General features: G+C 39.5%; 1 protein-coding gene across 1 annotated transcript in view; it reads left to right on the top strand.

Annotated features, from left to right (window-relative positions):
* The first annotated feature begins 4,387 nt into the window (after nt 1–4,387).
* Nucleotides 4,388–20,000, top strand: part of grh (grainy head) — an 893,472-nt gene continuing 877,859 nt past the window's right edge. The window contains exon 1 of the mRNA XM_070091236.1: nt 4,388–4,548. Coding sequence (XP_069947337.1) covers nt 4,388–4,548 — 161 coding nt within the window. The remainder of the gene's footprint in view (nt 4,549–20,000) is intronic.

Raw genomic sequence — 20,000 nt, 5'->3', positions numbered from 1 at the left:
CAACCACTGTCCATCTTCAAGGAAAAGATTCAATACACTCTCTAGCATGGTCTTTAGGAGAGAGTCATATTCCTTGAGTTTTGGACTGCTGAAGGCTGGGGAGCATCTCAGAAAGTAGGTAAGTTTTGGGACTGACAGGCACCTGGTGAGTAGGTAGAAGGCATCATGTGTGTCAATGTCTTCCATCCTGCTTTCCATTGTCCGGAGGTCTGAGACTTTTTTTTCTAGGATCAGATCGATGGCACTGGACCCAAGAGGAGCACCAAGGAGAGTGCTATTGGCTGGATCAATGGCTCTTGCTTCTGGTAAAACGGCGCTAATATTCTGGATCATCTGTTGACTGGTAGAAACTATTTCACATTTGGTGGGGTTTAAAGAAAGGCCCAGGCTTTCTCCCATGTCTTTAATTTTACTGATGTCCTCTAGGAGAGATTCTGTTGTGCCAGCTAGGGTACCATCATCCAGGAACCAGATATTGAGCTTGCTGGAGAGTGCTTCTGTGACTTCCTTGATGACCGAAGAGAATAGAAAGGGGGCGAGAGGGTACCCCTGTTGCACGCCCTCACACGAGTCAATTTCATGGTCCCCAAACAATAGTTTGGAAGTCACACTATAACACAATTCTATGAAGGGATAAAGGAAAGTTAAGTTTCTATAAACTGCTTGGAGAGCAGCATCCCTTCTGACTGAGTTGAAAGCGTTGGCAAAGTCCAATTTGACCAAGGCTTTTTCATCGGACATGTTTTTGATATATACTCGTGCTGCGTGGGCAGCTGCTTCACAGCCCTGTTGAGCGCCGAAACCGAGCTGAGTTGGTTTCAGCATTGCAGCAGCCTCTTGACTCACCCTTCTTACTGCAGCCTTGGCGACTAGGCGCCGAAGGGTGTTACCCACTGCAATGGGCCTGATTCCGCCATCCTTTTTTCCGGAGGGCACACAATGATGCACCAAAGAAAAGGGGTCTGATGGCCTCTGGGACACTGCCAGCCAGGCACAGGTTGGAAAATTTGGTGAGTTCAGACAGCAGCCTCTCTGAAGTCTCACCAAGTGCTGGATTGAGTATTTGTTTTAAGTGTTGAGGCCTTAAACCGGTGAAACCTCCTGCTGAGCCCGGTGGAAATGGCATAGCAGCTTTATACACATCAGCATCCTGTAAAGTTAGATGTTCTTCGCCTGCTGCAATGTCAGGGAGGTCAATGTTGGTACTGGGAGCCCTGGGTGGATGTTTGTCCTTCAGAGCTTGCGCCGTGCTGACGTCCTTGGGAGCGATGGTATCCTCACTGGTTATAAGCCTCAGAGCTCCAATAGTGTTATCCACTTCTACTTTTTTGCTAATTTGGGCTCTGATTTTTGAGGCGTCGGGTGTCCTGTAGTTGGCATTTGCCCGGCGGGTGTTTGTCGCCCTAGGGGGCAGACGGACGAGGTTGTCATCCCTTGGAAATGCATTTATTGCCCTAATAACGTGTTGCTAGTGACTTGTCCCTCCTTGGTGGGACAGCCAAACAGGCACTACCAAAAAGCAGCACGTTGTGCCAGGATCTGTTGAAGGAGCATCGTTGCTTTCTTCAGAAGGTCAGTGAATTTGCTAACAGCTTGAGGGCGAGCTGCTTTGGGGATGTGTGTCAGAGTCCTGGTGGATGCTAATTTGATTGCAGATTTGAGGTCCTCTGTAGAGGTGAAGTCATGGTAGCTGTCAGCTACAAAATGGGAATTGACACAGTTACTTTTTGCTGATGATACTGTGCTTATGGGAGATTCTAAAGAAAAATTGCAAACGTTGGTGGATGAGTTTGGGAGTGTGTAAAGGTAGAAAGTTGAAAGGAAACATAGAAAAGAGTAAGGTGATGAGGGTATCAAATGATTTAGATAAATAAAAATTGGATATCAAATTGGGGAGGAGGAGTATGGAAGAAGTGAATGTTTTCAGATACTTGGGAGTTGACGTGTCAGCGGATGGATTTATGAAGGATGAGGTTCATTATAGAATTGATGAGGGAAAAAAGGTGAGTGGTGCGTTGAGGTATATGTGGAGTCAATAAACGTTATCTATGGAGGCAAAGAAGGGAATGTATGAAAGTATAGTAGTACCAACACTCTTACATGGGTGTGAAGCTTGGGTTGTGAATGCAGCAGCGAGGAGGCGGTTGGAGGCAGTGGAGATGTCCTGTCTAAGGGCAATGTGTGGTGTAAATATTATGCAGAAAATTCGGAGTGTGGAAATTAGGAGAAGGTGTGGAGTTAATAAAACTATTAGTCAGAGGGCTGAAGAGGGGTTGTTGAGGTGGTTTGGTCATTTAGAGAGAATGGTTCAAAGTAGAATGACGTGGAGAGCATTTAAATCTGTAGGAGAAGGAAGGCGGGGTAGGGGTAGTCCTCAAAAAGGTTGGAAGGAAGGGGTAAGGGAGGTTTTGTGGACGAGGGGCTTGGACTTCCAGCAGGCGTGCATGAGCGTGTTCGATAGGAGTGAAGGGAGACGAATGGGATTTGGGACCTGACGATCTGTTGGAGTGTGAGCAGGGTAATATTTAGTGAAGGGATTCAGGGAAACCGGTTATTTTTATATAGCCGGACTTGAGTCCTGGAAATGGGAAGTACAATGCCTGCACTCTAAAGGAGGGGTTCGGGATATTAGCAGTTTGTATTTGTATTGAAAGAAATAACAAGCTCTACAAACAAACCTACGACATGGGAATGGGGTCCCCAATAAGTGCCGTCCTAGCCAACTTATACATGGAACACCTAGAGTCCGAACACTTCGCCAACATCATCCCTTCAAGCGTCACTTGGTTACGTTACGTGGACGATGTCCTCGTAATAACTCCAAAACGTTTTGATGTACGGGATCTTCAGGCAAGGCTCAACGCAGTTGAACCAGCGATTCAGTTTACACTAGAAGAAGAGTCCAATGACAAGCTACCTTTCCTCGACGTCCTCATTCACAAAGTAGACAACAACCTAAGATTTCAAGTTTATCGGAAACCCACCAATAAAAATTATCTCACACACTTCTATTCCAGTCAAGATACCAAGACCAAAAGACGCATCATCATCGGGTTTTTCCTAAGAGCATACCGAATTTGTAGTCCTGAGTTTCTTGACGAGGAATGTACTTACATTCACCAAACATTCACAGAGTTACAATTTCCTTCTTTTTTCATCAAGACTGCAAGAAAAGAGCTCTTCAGATCATCAATTCTCCACGCATCAACACCGCTCCCAACAAAGCTGTAATTCTTCCCAACAGCCAGGTTGCACTAAACGTCTCAAAAGTACTTTCACAAGCTAACACCAGAGTCGCCATCGCTTCTACCACTTCAATAAAGGATCTAACCAGGACAAAACCCAAGCACCACGAACCAGTCAATGCAGGAGTTCACACTATACCCTGTGGAGGCTGTGACAAGATCTACGTAGGTGAAACAGCAAGAAACCTCGACACCCGCCTCAATGAACACATTTACGCATGTAGGAACGACAACTTAAACAACGCCTGTGTACAACACCGAAATTCCACCAATCATCTCATGAAATTCAGAGACGCCCAATTAGTGATCAAAGAAACTAATTTCCGCACACGCAAGTGCCTTGAATCAGCACTGATCGCTGTTTCGAATACAATTAAACAAAACAACGGCAGCTTCACCATCTCCGAAGTCTTAGCAAGAATCCTCCTGAAAACAGTAAATCCTGCCATCACATAGTCTCTCCTGTTATACTACACAAGCACATTACAGAGAGTGAACACCGAAAAAAACCTGCCTCTTTCCAGTCTATATTTGTCCAACCTATTTTTATGTTACCCAAGTAATAGCTTTTATATCCTTTTACTCATGTACGAATTATTTGCTCTTCCATATTGTATTATTTTTGTTACTACTACTACTACTACTACTACTACTACTACTACCACTAGTGAACATCGAAATGGTACCTCACTAGTATTGCACCTCACTCAGAGCCTTTATATACCCTCTGTGTCCATGTATTGTTTGTAATGGCTTGATAAAGCTCCTGGAGAGCGAAACGTTGCCACAATAAATGTCACATTAGTTGCACTTGTGTCCTTTTACTTTACATATTGTCGGTAATTCTACCAACTTTATTACAGAATGATTTTGGCGAAATTATTGCATACACAAATTTTCACTTGCCCCATATGGCAAGATGAGCGTTGCTATTTAAGCCAAGATCGCAAGTTCTGCCTATTCGGCACGACATATAATATATATATATATACACATATATATAATGTGTGTGTGTGTCTTTGGTGTACCTTGAACAGGTACAGGTGCAATTAAGACGTGTGTTGCACATGTGGCTTATTCATCAACGTGCTGGTACTGTATACCATTAAGTATTAATGTTAGTTTGTTGTGTTTTGCAGGCGATGAATGAGTTGAGTGAGGAGGCAGGTGGCGAGGGTAGCTGGCGGCAGTACTGTGAGCACCCGCTGACCGCTGCTACCACTGCTATGCTCAACATACATGGTCCTGGCTCCGAGGAACAACACCATGTTGCTCTACTTTATGATTACTACAAGTCTGATGGGTAAGTAACTCTCCTGCCGGCGAACTCTTCTAATCCTCCTCCTCCTCCTTCTTTTTTTTTCTTCTTCTTCTTTCCCCACCATCATTTCTCCTACCCTCCTTACCCACCCTCTTATTCCTGCACACTTGCACCCACCCCTATTTCTTCGTCTTCAACGCCTGTTTTCTAGGCCTCTGGTGTTAGCACAATACAGTTATTGGAAAGTTTAATCTTCTTGGAAATACTGTCAGGTGGTAGCTTCCAGTAATATTCTTTTATTAAGGGATAATAGATTCCAGTTCCTAGTTAATGGTTCACTCTCTCTCTTAATTGACACCTTGAGGAACATATTCATAGTAGCTGGTGCTTCCTAGTATGTGCTAGGACGATAATGCTACGTAATATCATAAGCTATTGATAACTAACACAAATCTATGTTTTTACTCTGGTTTATGCTGCTCGAATAACTGTTCCCTTTAACACACTTGTGGGTAGGTAATAGGTTTGTCAGGAAACAGGACCCTCCTGACGCGGGTCTTAGTCATAAGATGACCCACAACTGGAACTTTTGGTCATCTGACCGAGGCCTTCGCTGGCTTGCCGGTTCACCCCTTTAAAAATTATGCTTATGATTATAACCATTTATATAACCCACCGGTTGTCTCCCACCAAAATAGGGTGACCCATAAAGAAAGAACACTTTCAACATTACTCTAACATTGTCTTATAAGAAGCGTGTTGATATTTCAGCTCAGATACTTCTACAAACTGCAGTATTCTCACCCTTCCTTTAGAGTTCAGGCACTGTACTTCCCATCTCCAGCAAAACCACTTGTCCTCACTCTTATCTAATAGGCTTGCACCTGCATGTTGGATGTCTAAGACCCTCGCATACAAAACCTTTTCCTTTCCCTCAAGACTTTTCTAGAGTGACCCCCTACCCCTCGGTCAATCCATGACTGATTTACACACCCACACCCACCATGTCATTCTAAGAAATATATATGTCGTGCCGAATAGGTAAAATTTGCAATTTTGGCTTAAATAGCAGCGTTCTTATTGCCGAATAAGGCAAGCGAAAATTTGCATATGAAAATTTTTCGCAAAAGTCTTTGTAAATATATTTCATTGTGTTTGTTATTGAATTATTGTAAACTTATCTAAAATATATTTAGTTGGATTAGGCTAAATTAAATTGCGCTTGTTTTAATAAGGTTAGGTAAGTTTTCTAAAGTTCTTCTGGAACAAAATTATTAATTTTTACATTAACATAAATGAAAAAAATGTATCTTTACACGTATAAGAGAAAATAATAGAAAGGACTTAATTTTAAATGAGTTCTTGCTAATTGAGCTATTTTACCTATTCGGCACGACACACACACACACACACACACACACACACACACACACACACACACACACACACACACACACACACACACACATACACACACACACATACACACACACACATACACACACATACACACACATATATATATATATATATATATATATATATATATATATATATATATATATATATATATATATATATATATATATATATATATATATATTACCTTACCTACAGATTCACAGTTTCCAACTAAAGTTGGGTGACCCAAGCAAAGAAACATTTACCATCAAACATTCAACAATTGTTGCCAGAAATGTGCTGAGATCACAGTTCAGATGATCCGGGTATCAACATTCCCGGTCTTGCTTCAGAGTTCAGGCACTCAAGTCTGCCTAACTATTTAACCCAGAATCCCCTTATAAATATTACCTTGCTTATACTTCAATAGAACCTAAAACCCCCAAAACCATTTGTCACACACACACACACACACACACACACACACACACACACACACACACACACACACACACACACACACACACACACACACACACACATACACACACACATACACACACACACATACACACACATACACACACATACACACACACACACATATATATATATATATATATATATATATATATATATATATATATATATATATATATATATATATATATATATATATATATATATATTACCTTACCTACATATTCACAGTTTCCAACTAAAGTTGGGTGACCCAAGCAAAGAAACATTTACCATCAAACATTCAACAATTGTTGCCAGAAATGTGCTGACATCACAGTTCAGATGATCCGGGTATCAACATTCCCGGTCTTGCTTCAGAGTTCAGGCACTCAAGTCTGCCTAACTATTTAACCCAGAATCCCCTTATAAATATTACCTTGCTTATACTTCAATAGAACCTAAAACCCCCAAAACCATTTGTCACACACACACACACACACACACACACACACACACACACACACACACACACACACACACACACACACACACACACACACACACAAAATACATACAAAATACTGAGAGGAATTGACAAGGTGGACAAAGACAGGATGTTCCAGAGATTGGACACAGTAACAAGGGGACACAGTTGGAAGCTGAAGACACAGATGAATCACAGGGATGTTAGGAAGTATTTCTTCAGCCACAGAGTAGTCAGTAAGTGGAATAGTTTGGGAAGCGATGTAGTGGAGGCAGGATCCATACATAGCTTTAAGCAGAGGTATGATAAAGCTCACGGCTCAGGGAGAGTGACCTAGTAGCGATCAGTGAAGAGGCGGGGCCAGGAGCTCGGACTCGACCCCCGCAACCTCAACTAGGTGAGTACAACTAGGTGAGTACACACACACACACACACACACACACACACGGGGTTCAGTGGGACAGAGAACTGGCAAGGAAGGCAGTAAACGAGATGATGGAATAAGTGACAACAACATGGAAGGAAGCTGAGGAGAGGTTTGTAACCAAGGGTAACAGAAATAATGAGAAGGCCAAGGTGAGCCCTTGGTTTACTCAAAGGTGTAGAGAAGCCAAAACCAAGTGTGCTAGAGAATGGAAGAAGTATAGAAGGCAAAGGACGCAGGAGAATAAGGAGAGCAGTCGTAGAGCCAAAAATGAATATACATAGATAAGAAGGGAGACCCAACGGCAATACGAAAATGACATTGCAGCGAAAGCTAAAACTGACCCGAAGCTGTTGTACAGCCACATCAGGGGAAAAAACAACAGTCAAGGATCAGATAATCAGGCTGAGGAAGGAAGGAGGCGAGATCACAAGAAACGACCGTGAAGTATGTGAGAAGTTCAACATGAGATTCAAAGAAGTGTTCACAGAGGAGACATGAGACTCCAGAAAGACAGAGAGGTGAGGTACACCTTCAAGTGTTGGACGCAATACACACAACCGAGGAAGAAGTGAAGAGGCTGCCAAGCGAGCTAGATATCTCAAAGGCGATGGGGCTGGATAACATCTCTCCATGGGTTCTGAGAGAGGGAGCAGAGGCGCTATATGTACCACTAACAATCTTCAACACATTTATAGAAAGTGGGCAGCTACCTGAGGCATGGAAGTCAGCAAATGTAAACCCAATTTTTTAAAAAAGGAGACAGACACAAAGCATTAAAGTATAGACCAGTGTCACTGACTTGTATATTATTCAAAGTCATGGAGATCATCAGGAGAAGAGTGGTGGAGCGCCTAGAAAAGAATGAGCTTATCACTGACAGCCAGCACGGTTTCAGGGACGGGAAATCCTGTGTCACAAACCTGAAGGAGTTCTATGACAGGGTGACTGCAGTAAGGCAAGACAAAGAGAGAGGTGGGAAGATTGCATTTTCAAGGGCTGTAAGAAGACGTTTGACACAGTTCCACACAAGAGATTAGTGCAAAAGCTGGAGGACCAGGCAGGGATAACAGGGAAGGCACTGCAATGAATCAGAGAATACCTATCAGGAAGACAACATCGGGTCCTTGTACGTGGCGAGGCATCAGAGTGGGCGCTTGTAACGAGCAGGGTTCCACAGGGGTCAGTCCTAGGACCGGTGCTTTTTTCTGGCATTTGTGAACGACATGACGGAAGGAATAGACTCCGTAGTGTCGTTGTTTGCAGATGATATGAAGCTGATGAGAAGAATTCAATTGGACGAGGACCAGGCAGAACTATAAAGGAATCTGGACAGGCTGCAGACCTGGTCTAGCAACTGGCTCATGGAGTTCAACCCCACCAAGTTCAAAGTCATGAAGATTGGGGAAGGACAAAGAAGACCGCAGACGAAGTACAGTCTAGGGGGCCATAGACTACAAACCTCACTCAAGGAAAAGGACCTTGGTGTGAGTAGAACACCAGGCACATCTCCTGAGGCGCACATCAACCAAATAACTGCAGCAGCTTATGGGCGCCTAGCAAACTTAAGAACAGCATTCCGATATCTCAATAAGGAATCGTACACTGTATTTTAGGCCCATATTGAAGTATGCAGCAATAGTTTGAAACCCACACCTAGCCAAGCATGTAAGGAAACTAGATAAATTGCAAAAGTTTGCAAATAGACTGGTCCCGGAGCTAAGGGGTATGTCCTAATAGGAGAGGTTAAAAGAAATCGACCTGACGACACTTGAAGACAGGAGTGATAGGGGGGATATGCTAGCACGTAGACATATGCTTCGATTAAATTGCCATAAACATCTGCTGAAGAGGACCTCTGAATTAGGCCAACATATACAGGCCAACCTATGTTTCAATTTTCTATCCAAGCGACTTCTCTATCCTAACTTCAAAATATCTTTCACCTGTACAGTTATTTCTCTGGATGAGTATTGTTAGATATACGTATATTTGTTTCCTTTGAACAACTTTGTCTTATTTAAAACAAATTCTCTGCCCAATTATTCCACAGCCTCGCCCACCACTACGAGTACTACAGATCTGAGGGGGTAGTGAACACGCTTTTCTTTAACAACATATACTGAATATATATATATATATATATATATATATATATATATATATATATATATATATATATATATATATATATATATATATATATATATATATATATGCAAAACAACCACTCTGAAAGAATAGAGAAATTCCAAGCGCTTTCGTGACTACTCACATTATCAAGGAACTATGAAAGTAAAGCATCCAAGGAAGCTATATAAGGGGTCTGGCCAACACCTCACTATCAGATCCCACAACGGTTAAACACCTGACGCGCGCCGGCCCAACTGGACAGGTCCTTTGCACAACTCACCAACAAACTATTCTACCCAAGAAAATTTAAAAATTATTATTTGTCCAGTGTATTATTAAATTCTTCTCAAATTCTTTTAATTATAAATGGATCTAATTTATATAAACCAAAGAAAATATTCATATTATTGTCAAAACTGCTTTTTATGAGACAAGATTCAATTATATTCCTGTCGACCATCGACTTGCTTGATACTACTTTCTCAACTTTTTGAAAATCAATTGGATGGTTAAAATCTCTTACATGAATAAATAGAGCATTGGAATCTTGTCCAGTTTTAATGCTATATTTATGTTGTTTTAATCTTAGTTCGAGATTTTTACCAGTTTGACCGTAATAAACTTTATCGCAAATTTTACAAGGAATCTTATAGACACATCCATCAGCATTTTGGGGGGAATTCTTTATCAAAAGTTTTTTCACTGTATCAAGATTTTTGAATACAACTTTAATATTAAAAGTCTTAAGAAGAGAAGGCATATCAACCAAGTTTTCATGGTAAGGGAGAACCAACATATTTTTAGTTGAATAAGGCTGGTTGTCCCTTTTTGGATTGTAAAAAGTATTTCTAGCAACTTTAAAAGATTTATCAATTACATTTCTTGGGTATTTTAAATCATTAACTATTTCATAAATTTTGGATATTTCCTCATCTATGAACTAAGGACTACAAATTCGTAAAGCTCTCAAAAACATTGATGAGAAAACAGACAGTTTGACTATCTTGATGCGAGGAATAATAGTGGACATAGGAACAGTTATTTGTAGGTTTTCTGTAAATTTTAAATTTGAATTCATTATTACCCTTAATAATTAAAACATCTAGAAAAGGCAATGAGTTATTTTCTTCAAACTCAACAGTAAAGTTTATAGAATGGGCTAAGTTATTTAATTTTCCAAGGAAATGGGGTATATCTACATTCTATAAATTTTACTGTTGAGTTTGAAGAAAATAACTCATTGCCTTTTCTAGATGTTTTAATTATTAAGGGTAATAATGAATTCAAATTTAAAATTTACAGAAAACCTACAAATAACTGTTCCTATGTCCACTATTATTCCTCGCATCAAGATAGTCAAACTCTCTGTTTTCTCATCAATGTTTTTGAGAGCTTTACGAATTTGTAGTCCTGAGTTCATAGATGAGGAAATATCCAAAATTTATGAAATAGGTAATGATTTAAAATACCCAAGAAATGTAATTGATAAATATTTTAAAGTTGCTAGAAATACTTTTTACAATCCAAAAAGGGACAACCAGCCTTATTCAACTAAAAATATGTTGGTTCTCCCTTACCATGAAAACTTGGTTGATATGCCTTCTCTGCTTAAGACTTTTAATATTAAAGTTGTATTCAGAAATCTTGATACAGTAAAAAAACATTTGATAAAGAATTCCCCCCAAAATGCTGATGGATGTGTCTATAAGATTCCTTGTAAAATTTGCGATAAAGTTTATTACGGTCAAACTGGTAAAAATCTCGAACTAAGATTAAAACAACATAAATATAGCATTAAAACTGGACAAGATTCCAATGCTCTATTTATTCATGTAAGAGATTTTAACCATCCAATTGATTTTCAAAAAGTTGAGAAAGTAGTATCAAGCAAGTCCATGGTCGACAGGAATATAATTGAATCTTGTCTCATAAAAAACAGTTTTGACAATAATATGAATATTTCCTTTGGTTTATATAAATTAGATCCATTTATAATTAAAAGAATTTGGGAAGAATTTAATAATACTCTGGACAAATAATAATTTTTAAATTTTCTTGGGTAGAATAGTTTGTTGGTGAGTTGTGCAAAGGACCTGTCCAGTTGGGCCGGCGCGCGTCAGGTGTTTAACCGTTGTGGAATCTGATAGTGAGGTGTTGGCCAGACCCTTTATATAGCTTCCTTGGATGCTTTACTTTCATAGTTCCTTGATAATGTGAGTAGTCACGAAAGCGCTTGGAATTTCTCTATTCTTTCAGAGTGGTTGTTTTGCATATTCTGAAATCACCTGTTTACTGTGATCTTATTGTATATATATATATATATATATATATATATATATATATATATATATATATATATATATATATATATATATATATATATATATATATATATATTGTGTGTGTGTGTGTGTGTGTGTGATGTAGTATATGGTTTTTTGACAGTAGTGTATGGTTCTAAGTAGAGTGAGTGCGTTTAGTGAAATTATTATTGGTCCTAAAAATGTGTTCTTGGTATTCTGTGGTAGATATAGTTCGTGTTTAGTGATCTAGCTAATGAGTTTGGCAAGTTCTCTGCTTCTTATGATTTAGGCAGTTTCTCGAGACATTTGTTTGTACCTGCTCCTGCTGAATATGTGGAGTGTACTGCTTCTGCTGCATATGTGGAGTGTACTGCTTCTGCTCCATATGTGGAGTGTACTGCTTCTGCTCCATATGTGGAGTGTACCTGCTTCTGTTGAACTTGTGAAGTGTACCTGCTACTACTGAACACATGCATAGTACCTGCTATTACTGAACACATACATAGTACCTGCTACTACTGGACACATGCATAGTACCTGCTACTACTGAACACATACATAGTACCTGCTACTACTGGACACATGCATAGTACCTACTACTACTGAACACATACATAGTACCTGCTTCTACTGAACACATGCATAGTACCTTCTACTACTGAACACATACATAGTACCTGCTACTACTGAACACATACATAGTACCTGCTACTACTTGACACATACATAGTACCTGCTACTAATGAACACATAGTACCTGCTACTACTGAACACATACATAGTACCTGCTGCTACTGGACACATGCATAGTACCTGCTACTACTGAACACATACATAGTACCTGCTTCTACTGAACACATGCAAAGTACCTGCTACTACTGAACACATACATAGTACCTTCTACTACTGAACACATACATAGCACCTGCTACTACTGGACACATATAGTACCTGCTACTACTGAACGCATGCATAGTACCTGCTACTACTGAACACATACATAGTACCTGCTATTTCTGAACACATGCATAGTACCTTCTACTGTTGAACACATGCATAGTACCTGCTACTACTGAATACATACATAGTACCTGCTACTACTGGACACATACATAGTACCTGCTACTACTGGACACATGCATAGTACCTGCTACTACTGAACACATACATAGTACCTGCTACTACTGGACACATGCATAGTACCTGCTACTACTGAACACATACATAGTACCTGCTACTACTGGACACATGCATAGTACCTGCTACTACTGAACACATACATAGTACCTGCTACTACTGAACACATACATAGTACCTGCTACTACTGGACACATACATAGTACCTGCTACTACTGAACACATACATAGTACCTGCTACTACTGAACACATACATAGTACCTGCTACTACTGAACACATACATAGTACCTGCTACTACTGAACACATACATAGTACCTGCTACTACTGAACACATACACAGTACCTGCTACTACTGAGCACATACATAGTACCTGCTACTACTGAACACAAACATAGTACCTGCTACTACTGAACACATGCACAGTACCTGCTACTACTGAACACATACACAGTACCTGCTACTACTGAGCACATACATAGTACCTGCTACTACTGAACACATACATAGTACCTGCTACTACTGAACACATACATAGTACCTGCTACTACTGAACACATACATAGTACCTGCTACTACTGAACACATACACAGTACCTGCTACTACTGAGCACATACATAGTACCTGCTACTACTGAACACATACATAGTACCTGCTACTACTGGACACATGCATAGTACCTGCTACTACTGAACACATACATAGTACCTGCTACTACTGAACACATACACAGTACCTGCTACTACTGAACACATACACAGTACCTGCTACTACTGAGCACATACATAGTACCTGCTACTACTGAACACATACATAGTACCTGCTACTACTGAACACATACATAGTACCTGCTACTACTGAACACATACACAGTACCTGCTACTACTGAACACATACATAGTACCTGCTACTACTGAACACATACATAGTACCTGCTACTACTGAACACATACATAGTACCTGCTACTACTGAACACATACATAGTACCTGCTACTACTGAACACATACATAGTACCTGCTACTACTGAACACATACATAGTACCTGCTACTACTGAACACATACATAGTACCTGCTACTACTGAACACATACATAGTACCTGCTACTACTGAACACATACATAGTACCTGCTACTACTGAACACATACATAGTACCTGCTACTACTGAACACATACATAGTACCTGCTACTACTGAACACATACATAGTACCTGCTACTACTGAACACATACACAGTACCTGCTACTACTGAACACATACACAGTACCTGCTACTACTGAGCACATACATAGTACCTGCTACTACTGAACACATACATAGTACCTGCTACTACTGAACACATACATAGTACCTGCTACTACTGAACACATACACAGTACCTGCTACTACTGAACACATACATAGTACCTGCTACTACTGAACACATACATAGTACCTGCTACTACTGAACACATACATAGTACCTGCTACTACTGAACACATACATAGTACCTGCTACTACTGAACACATACATAGTACCTGCTACTACTGAACACATACATAGTACCTGCTACTACTGAACACATACATAGTACCTGCTACTACTGAACACATACATAGTACCTGCTACTACTGAACACATACATAGTACCTGCTACTACTGAACACATACATAGTACCTGCTACTACTGAACACATACATAGTACCTGCTACTACTGAACACATACACAGTACCTGCTACTACTGAACACATACACAGTACCTGCTACTACTGAGCACATACATAGTACCTGCTACTACTGAACACATACATAGTACCTGCTACTACTGAACACATACATAGTACCTGCTACTACTGAACACATACACAGTACCTGCTACTACTGAACACATACATAGTACCTGCTACTACTGAACACATACATAGTACCTGCTACTACTGAACACATACATAGTACCTGCTACTACTGAACACATACATAGTACCTGCTACTACTGAACACATACATAGTACCTGCTACTACTGAACACATACATAGTACCTGCTACTACTGAACACATACATAGTACCTGCTACTACTGAACACATACATAGTACCTGCTACTACTGAACACATACATAGTACCTGCTACTACTGAACACATACATAGTACCTGCTACTACTGAACACATACATAGTACCTGCTACTACTGAACACATACATAGTACCTGCTACTACTGAACACATACATAGTACCTGCTACTACTGAACACATACATAGTACCTGCTACTACTGAACACATACATAGTACCTGCTACTACTGAACACATACATAGTACCTGCTACTACTGAACACATACACAGTACCTGCTACTACTGAACACATACATAGTACCTGCTACTACTGAACACATACATAGTACCTGCTACTACTGAACACATACATAGTACCTGCTACTACTGAACACATACATAGTACCTGCTACTACTGAACACATACACAGTACCTGCTACTACTGAACACATACACAGTACCTGCTACTACTGAACACATACATAGTACCTGCTACTACTGAACACATACATAGTACCTGCTACTACTGAACACATACATAGTACCTGCTACTACTGAACATATACATAGTACCTGCTACTACTGAACACATACATAGTACCTGCTACTACTGAACACATACATAGTACCTGCTACTACTGAACACATACATAGTACCTGCTACTACTGAACACATACATAGTACCTGCTACTACTGAACACATACATAGTACCTGCTACTACTGGACACATACATAGTACCTGCTACTACTGAACACATACATAGTACCTGCTACTACTGAACACATACATAGTACCTGCTACTACTGAACACATACATAGTACCTGCTACTACTGAACACATACATAGTACCTGCTACTACTGAACACATACATAGTACCTGCTACTACTGAACACATACACAGTACCTGCTACTACTGAACACATACATAGTACCTGCTACTACTGAGCACATACATAGTACCTGCTACTACTGAACACATACATAGTACCTGCTACTACTGAACACATACATAGTACCTGCTACTACTGAACACATACACAGTACCTGCTACTACTGAACACATACATAGTACCTGCTACTACTGAACACATACACAGTACCTGCTACTACTGAACACATACATAGTACCTGCTACTACTGAACACATACACAGTACCTGCTACTACTGAACACATACATAGTACCTGCTACTACTGAACACGGTATTTCCTCATCTCTAACTTTCATTGCCTTCTTTCCATCTTTCTTCATCACGGTCTCTCTCAATTCTCTTCTTCCTCTTATAAACATATTTTTAACGTATCTGTGTCCTGTCTCTCTATCAAATTATATTATTTTGTGAAGAATATTCATGCTGATGTAATATTAATTTTAATAATTTTAATACTATTTCTCCGAGAAAGGTAGGTAACAAGGGGACAAAATATGCCCCTTATTTTTATATAAAAAATATTCATTGTGATATAGCTTACTGTAATTGTATAATTTGCATACTTGATATTTTTATATATATTCGATGCATTTGGGTTATTAATGCAATTTTATTCAGATATGAAAAAACAAATTCAGTTGTGCACGAGGTTGATAATTTCAGTAAGTTAATTATGATTTTTTGACTTTGAGTTACATGGCGTTAAGTATATACCACTTGCTGGTAATTTTTACCCTGCTGCCTGGGATATTGCAAAAATAAACACAAATGCACTATAATGCGATCCTTTACTGACAACGTTTCGCCCACACAGTGGGCTTTATCAAGTCACAAGCAGATCTCACTGGCTAAATAGTACACTAGTACATGAGGGTGGAGAGCCACGTGAAGAATGCTGGGTTGGTTAGATTTGAGACGGACCTATAAGGGACGGCCGAGAATGTTGGGTAAGTTGGATCTGAGACCCACCTGTAGGGGACGGGCGGGTGTGTATGTTATGTTGGATAACGATGAAGAAGTTTCTTGGCAGGGGGTTCAGTTATGTAATTACTGAGCCTAGATATCACTGGCTACTTGTGGCATTAATATGCTTAGTTATAAACGACTATATGTGGTGTTAATAAGATCAGTTGTCACCGACTACTTGGGGTCTTAATGAACTCACTTATCAGCGACATCCTGGGATCTTAATGGGCTCAATTATCAGTGACTACCTGGGGTCTTAATGAGTTCACTTATCAGCTACTACCTGGGGTCTTAAGGAGCTCACTTATCAGCTACTACCTGGGGTCTTAATGGGCTAAATTATCAGTGACTATCTGGGGTCTTAATGGGCTCACGTATCAGCCACTACCTGGGGTCTTAGCGAGTTCATTTATCAGCCACTACCTGGGGTTTTAATGTGCTCACGTGACTTCGTCAAACATCAACATCAAATGAGCTTACACTGAGAGCTTTATATTTGCTAATGGCTTGGGATTTGCCTTATATATATATATATATATATATATATATATATATATATATATATATATATATATATATATTTGTGTGTGTGTGTGTGTGTGTGTGTGTGTGTGTGTGTGTGTGTGTGTGTGTGTGTGTGTGTGTGTAGTGCCAAATAGGCAGAACTTGCGATCTTGGCATAAATAGCAACGCTCATATTGCCATATAGGACAAGTGAAAATTTGTGTATGCAATAATTTCACCAAAATCATTCTGAACCTAACGAAAAAAATATATTTCACTGTGTTTGTTTAGTATTAAATTACTGTAAACAAATCTAAAATATATTTAGTTGGGTTAGGCTAAAATAAATTGTTCTTGTTATAATAAGGTTAGGTAAGTTTTCTAAGTTCCTTTTGGTACAAAATGATAAATTTTTACATCAACATTAATGAAAAAAATATATCTTTAAACGTATAAGAGAAAATTTTAGAAAGGACTTAATTTTAAATGAGTTCTTGCTAATTGACCAGTTTTACATATTCGGCACGACATTATATATATATATATATATATATATATATATATATATATATATATATATATATATATATATATATATATATATATGCAAAACAACCACTCTGAAAGAATAGAGAAATTCCAAGCGCTTTCGTGACTACTCACATTATCAAGGAACTCATATATATATATATATATATATATATATATATATATATATATATATATATATATATATATATATATATGAGTCGAAGGAGATTCGAATCTACGAACCTTGGGACAATTTACACAGTGCTCTAACCACCCTCCCACACTGGACCAATACCTCGAACCTACGACCCTTGGAACAAGGTACGTAGTGCTTTACCATTCTCACCACACTGGCCCAATAACTTGGCGCCCAGCCAACGCTAGACGTTTTGATCCAAAGCAGCCAGCATTCAGGCAGGCGGTATTAGCTATTTCATCTCCTGCATGCATCAACCAACGAGGTTCATAGGTTCGAGTCTCCTTCTGCCAGAGATCAGTGTTTGTGTATATTTCGCCTGCTCTTGCGAATTCCTTGCATTGTTAAAATCTCTAGTAAGGCTGATGCATGCAGGGGATGAGATTAAAAGCTGTAAGCCTTCTCCCTGAAAGCTGGCTGCCTTGGATCAACGTCTAGCGTGAGCTAGGCGCCGAGGTATTGGTCCAGTGTGGTGAGAGTGGTAAAGCACTGCGTACCTTGTTCCAAGGTTCGTAGGTTCGAGTCTCTTTCGGCCAGAGATCAGTGTTTGTGTATATTTCGCCTGCTCTTGCGAATTCCTTGTATATATATATATATATATATATATATATATATATATATATATATATATATATATATATATAGAGAGAGAGAGAGAGAGAGAGAGAGAGAGAGAGAGAGAGAGAGAGGAAGGTACCTAGGGATTGGCAGAGCGCATGCATAGTTCCTTTATATAAAGGGAAGAGGGACAAAAGATATTGTAAAAATTATACGGGAATAAGTTTACTGAGTATGCCAGGAAAAGTGTACGGTAAGGTTATTTATTATTGAAAGAATTAGAGGGGTGACAGAGAGTTGGATTTCGGATGAGCAAGGAGGCTTTAGACTGGGTAGGGGGATGTGTAGATCAAGTGTTTAGTAACATTGATGCATATATGTGAACAGTATTTTTAGATAAAGGTAGGGAAGTTTTCGTTGCATTTATGGATTTAGAAAAGGCATATGATAGTGGATAGGGGAGCAATGTGGCAGATATTGCAAGTATATGGAATAGGTAGTAAGTTACTAAATGGTGAAAAGAGTTTATATGAGGATAGTGAGGCTCAGGTTAGGGTGTGTAGAAGAGAGAGAGACTACTTACCTGAGAAAGTAGGTCTTAGACAGGGATGTGTAATGTCACCATGGTTGTGTAATATATTTATAGATGGGGTTATAAAAGATGTAAATGCGAGGGTGTTCGGGAGAGGGGTGGGATTAAATTATGGGGAATCAAATACAAAATTGGAGCTGACACAGTTACTTTTTGCTGATGGTACTGTGCTTATGAGAGATTCTAAAGAAAAGTTGCAAAGGTTAGTGGACGAGTTTGGGAGGGTATGTAAAGGTAGAAAATTGAAAGTGAACGTAGATAAAAGTAAGGTAATGAGGGAATCAAATGATTTAGATAAAGAAAAATTGGATATCACATTAGAGAGGTAGTATGGAAGAAGTTTGTTTTCAGATATTTGGGAGTTGACGTGTCAGCGGATGGGTTTATGAAGGATGAGGTTAACCATAGAAATGATGAAGGAAAAATGGTGAGTGGTGCTCTGAGGTACATGTGGAGAAAAAAACGCTATCTATGGAGGCAAAGAAGGGCATGTACGAAAGTATAGTGGTACCAACACTCTTATATGGGTGTGAAGCTTGGGTTGTTTACGCTGCAGCGAGGAAGCGGTTGGAGGCAGTGGAGATGTCCTGTCTAAGAGCAATGTGTGGTGTAAATATTATGCAGAAAATTCGGAGTGTGGAAATTAAGAGAAGGTGTAGAGTTAATAAAATTATTAGTCAGAGGGCTGAAGAGGGGTTGTTGAGGTGGTTTGGTCATTTAGAGAGAATGGATCATAGTAGAAAGACACGGAGAGCATATAAATCCATAAGGAAAGGAAGGCGGGCTAGGGGTCGTCCTCGAAAAGGTTGGAGAGATGGGGTAAAGG

The sequence above is a fragment of the Cherax quadricarinatus genome, chromosome 34 (genome assembly GCF_038502225.1).
Source record: "Cherax quadricarinatus isolate ZL_2023a chromosome 34, ASM3850222v1, whole genome shotgun sequence".
In the NCBI taxonomy this organism is placed as follows: domain Eukaryota; kingdom Metazoa; phylum Arthropoda; class Malacostraca; order Decapoda; family Parastacidae; genus Cherax; species Cherax quadricarinatus.
Note: the sequence above shows the minus strand (reverse complement) of the source record. Positions and strands in the feature narration are given on the sequence as shown.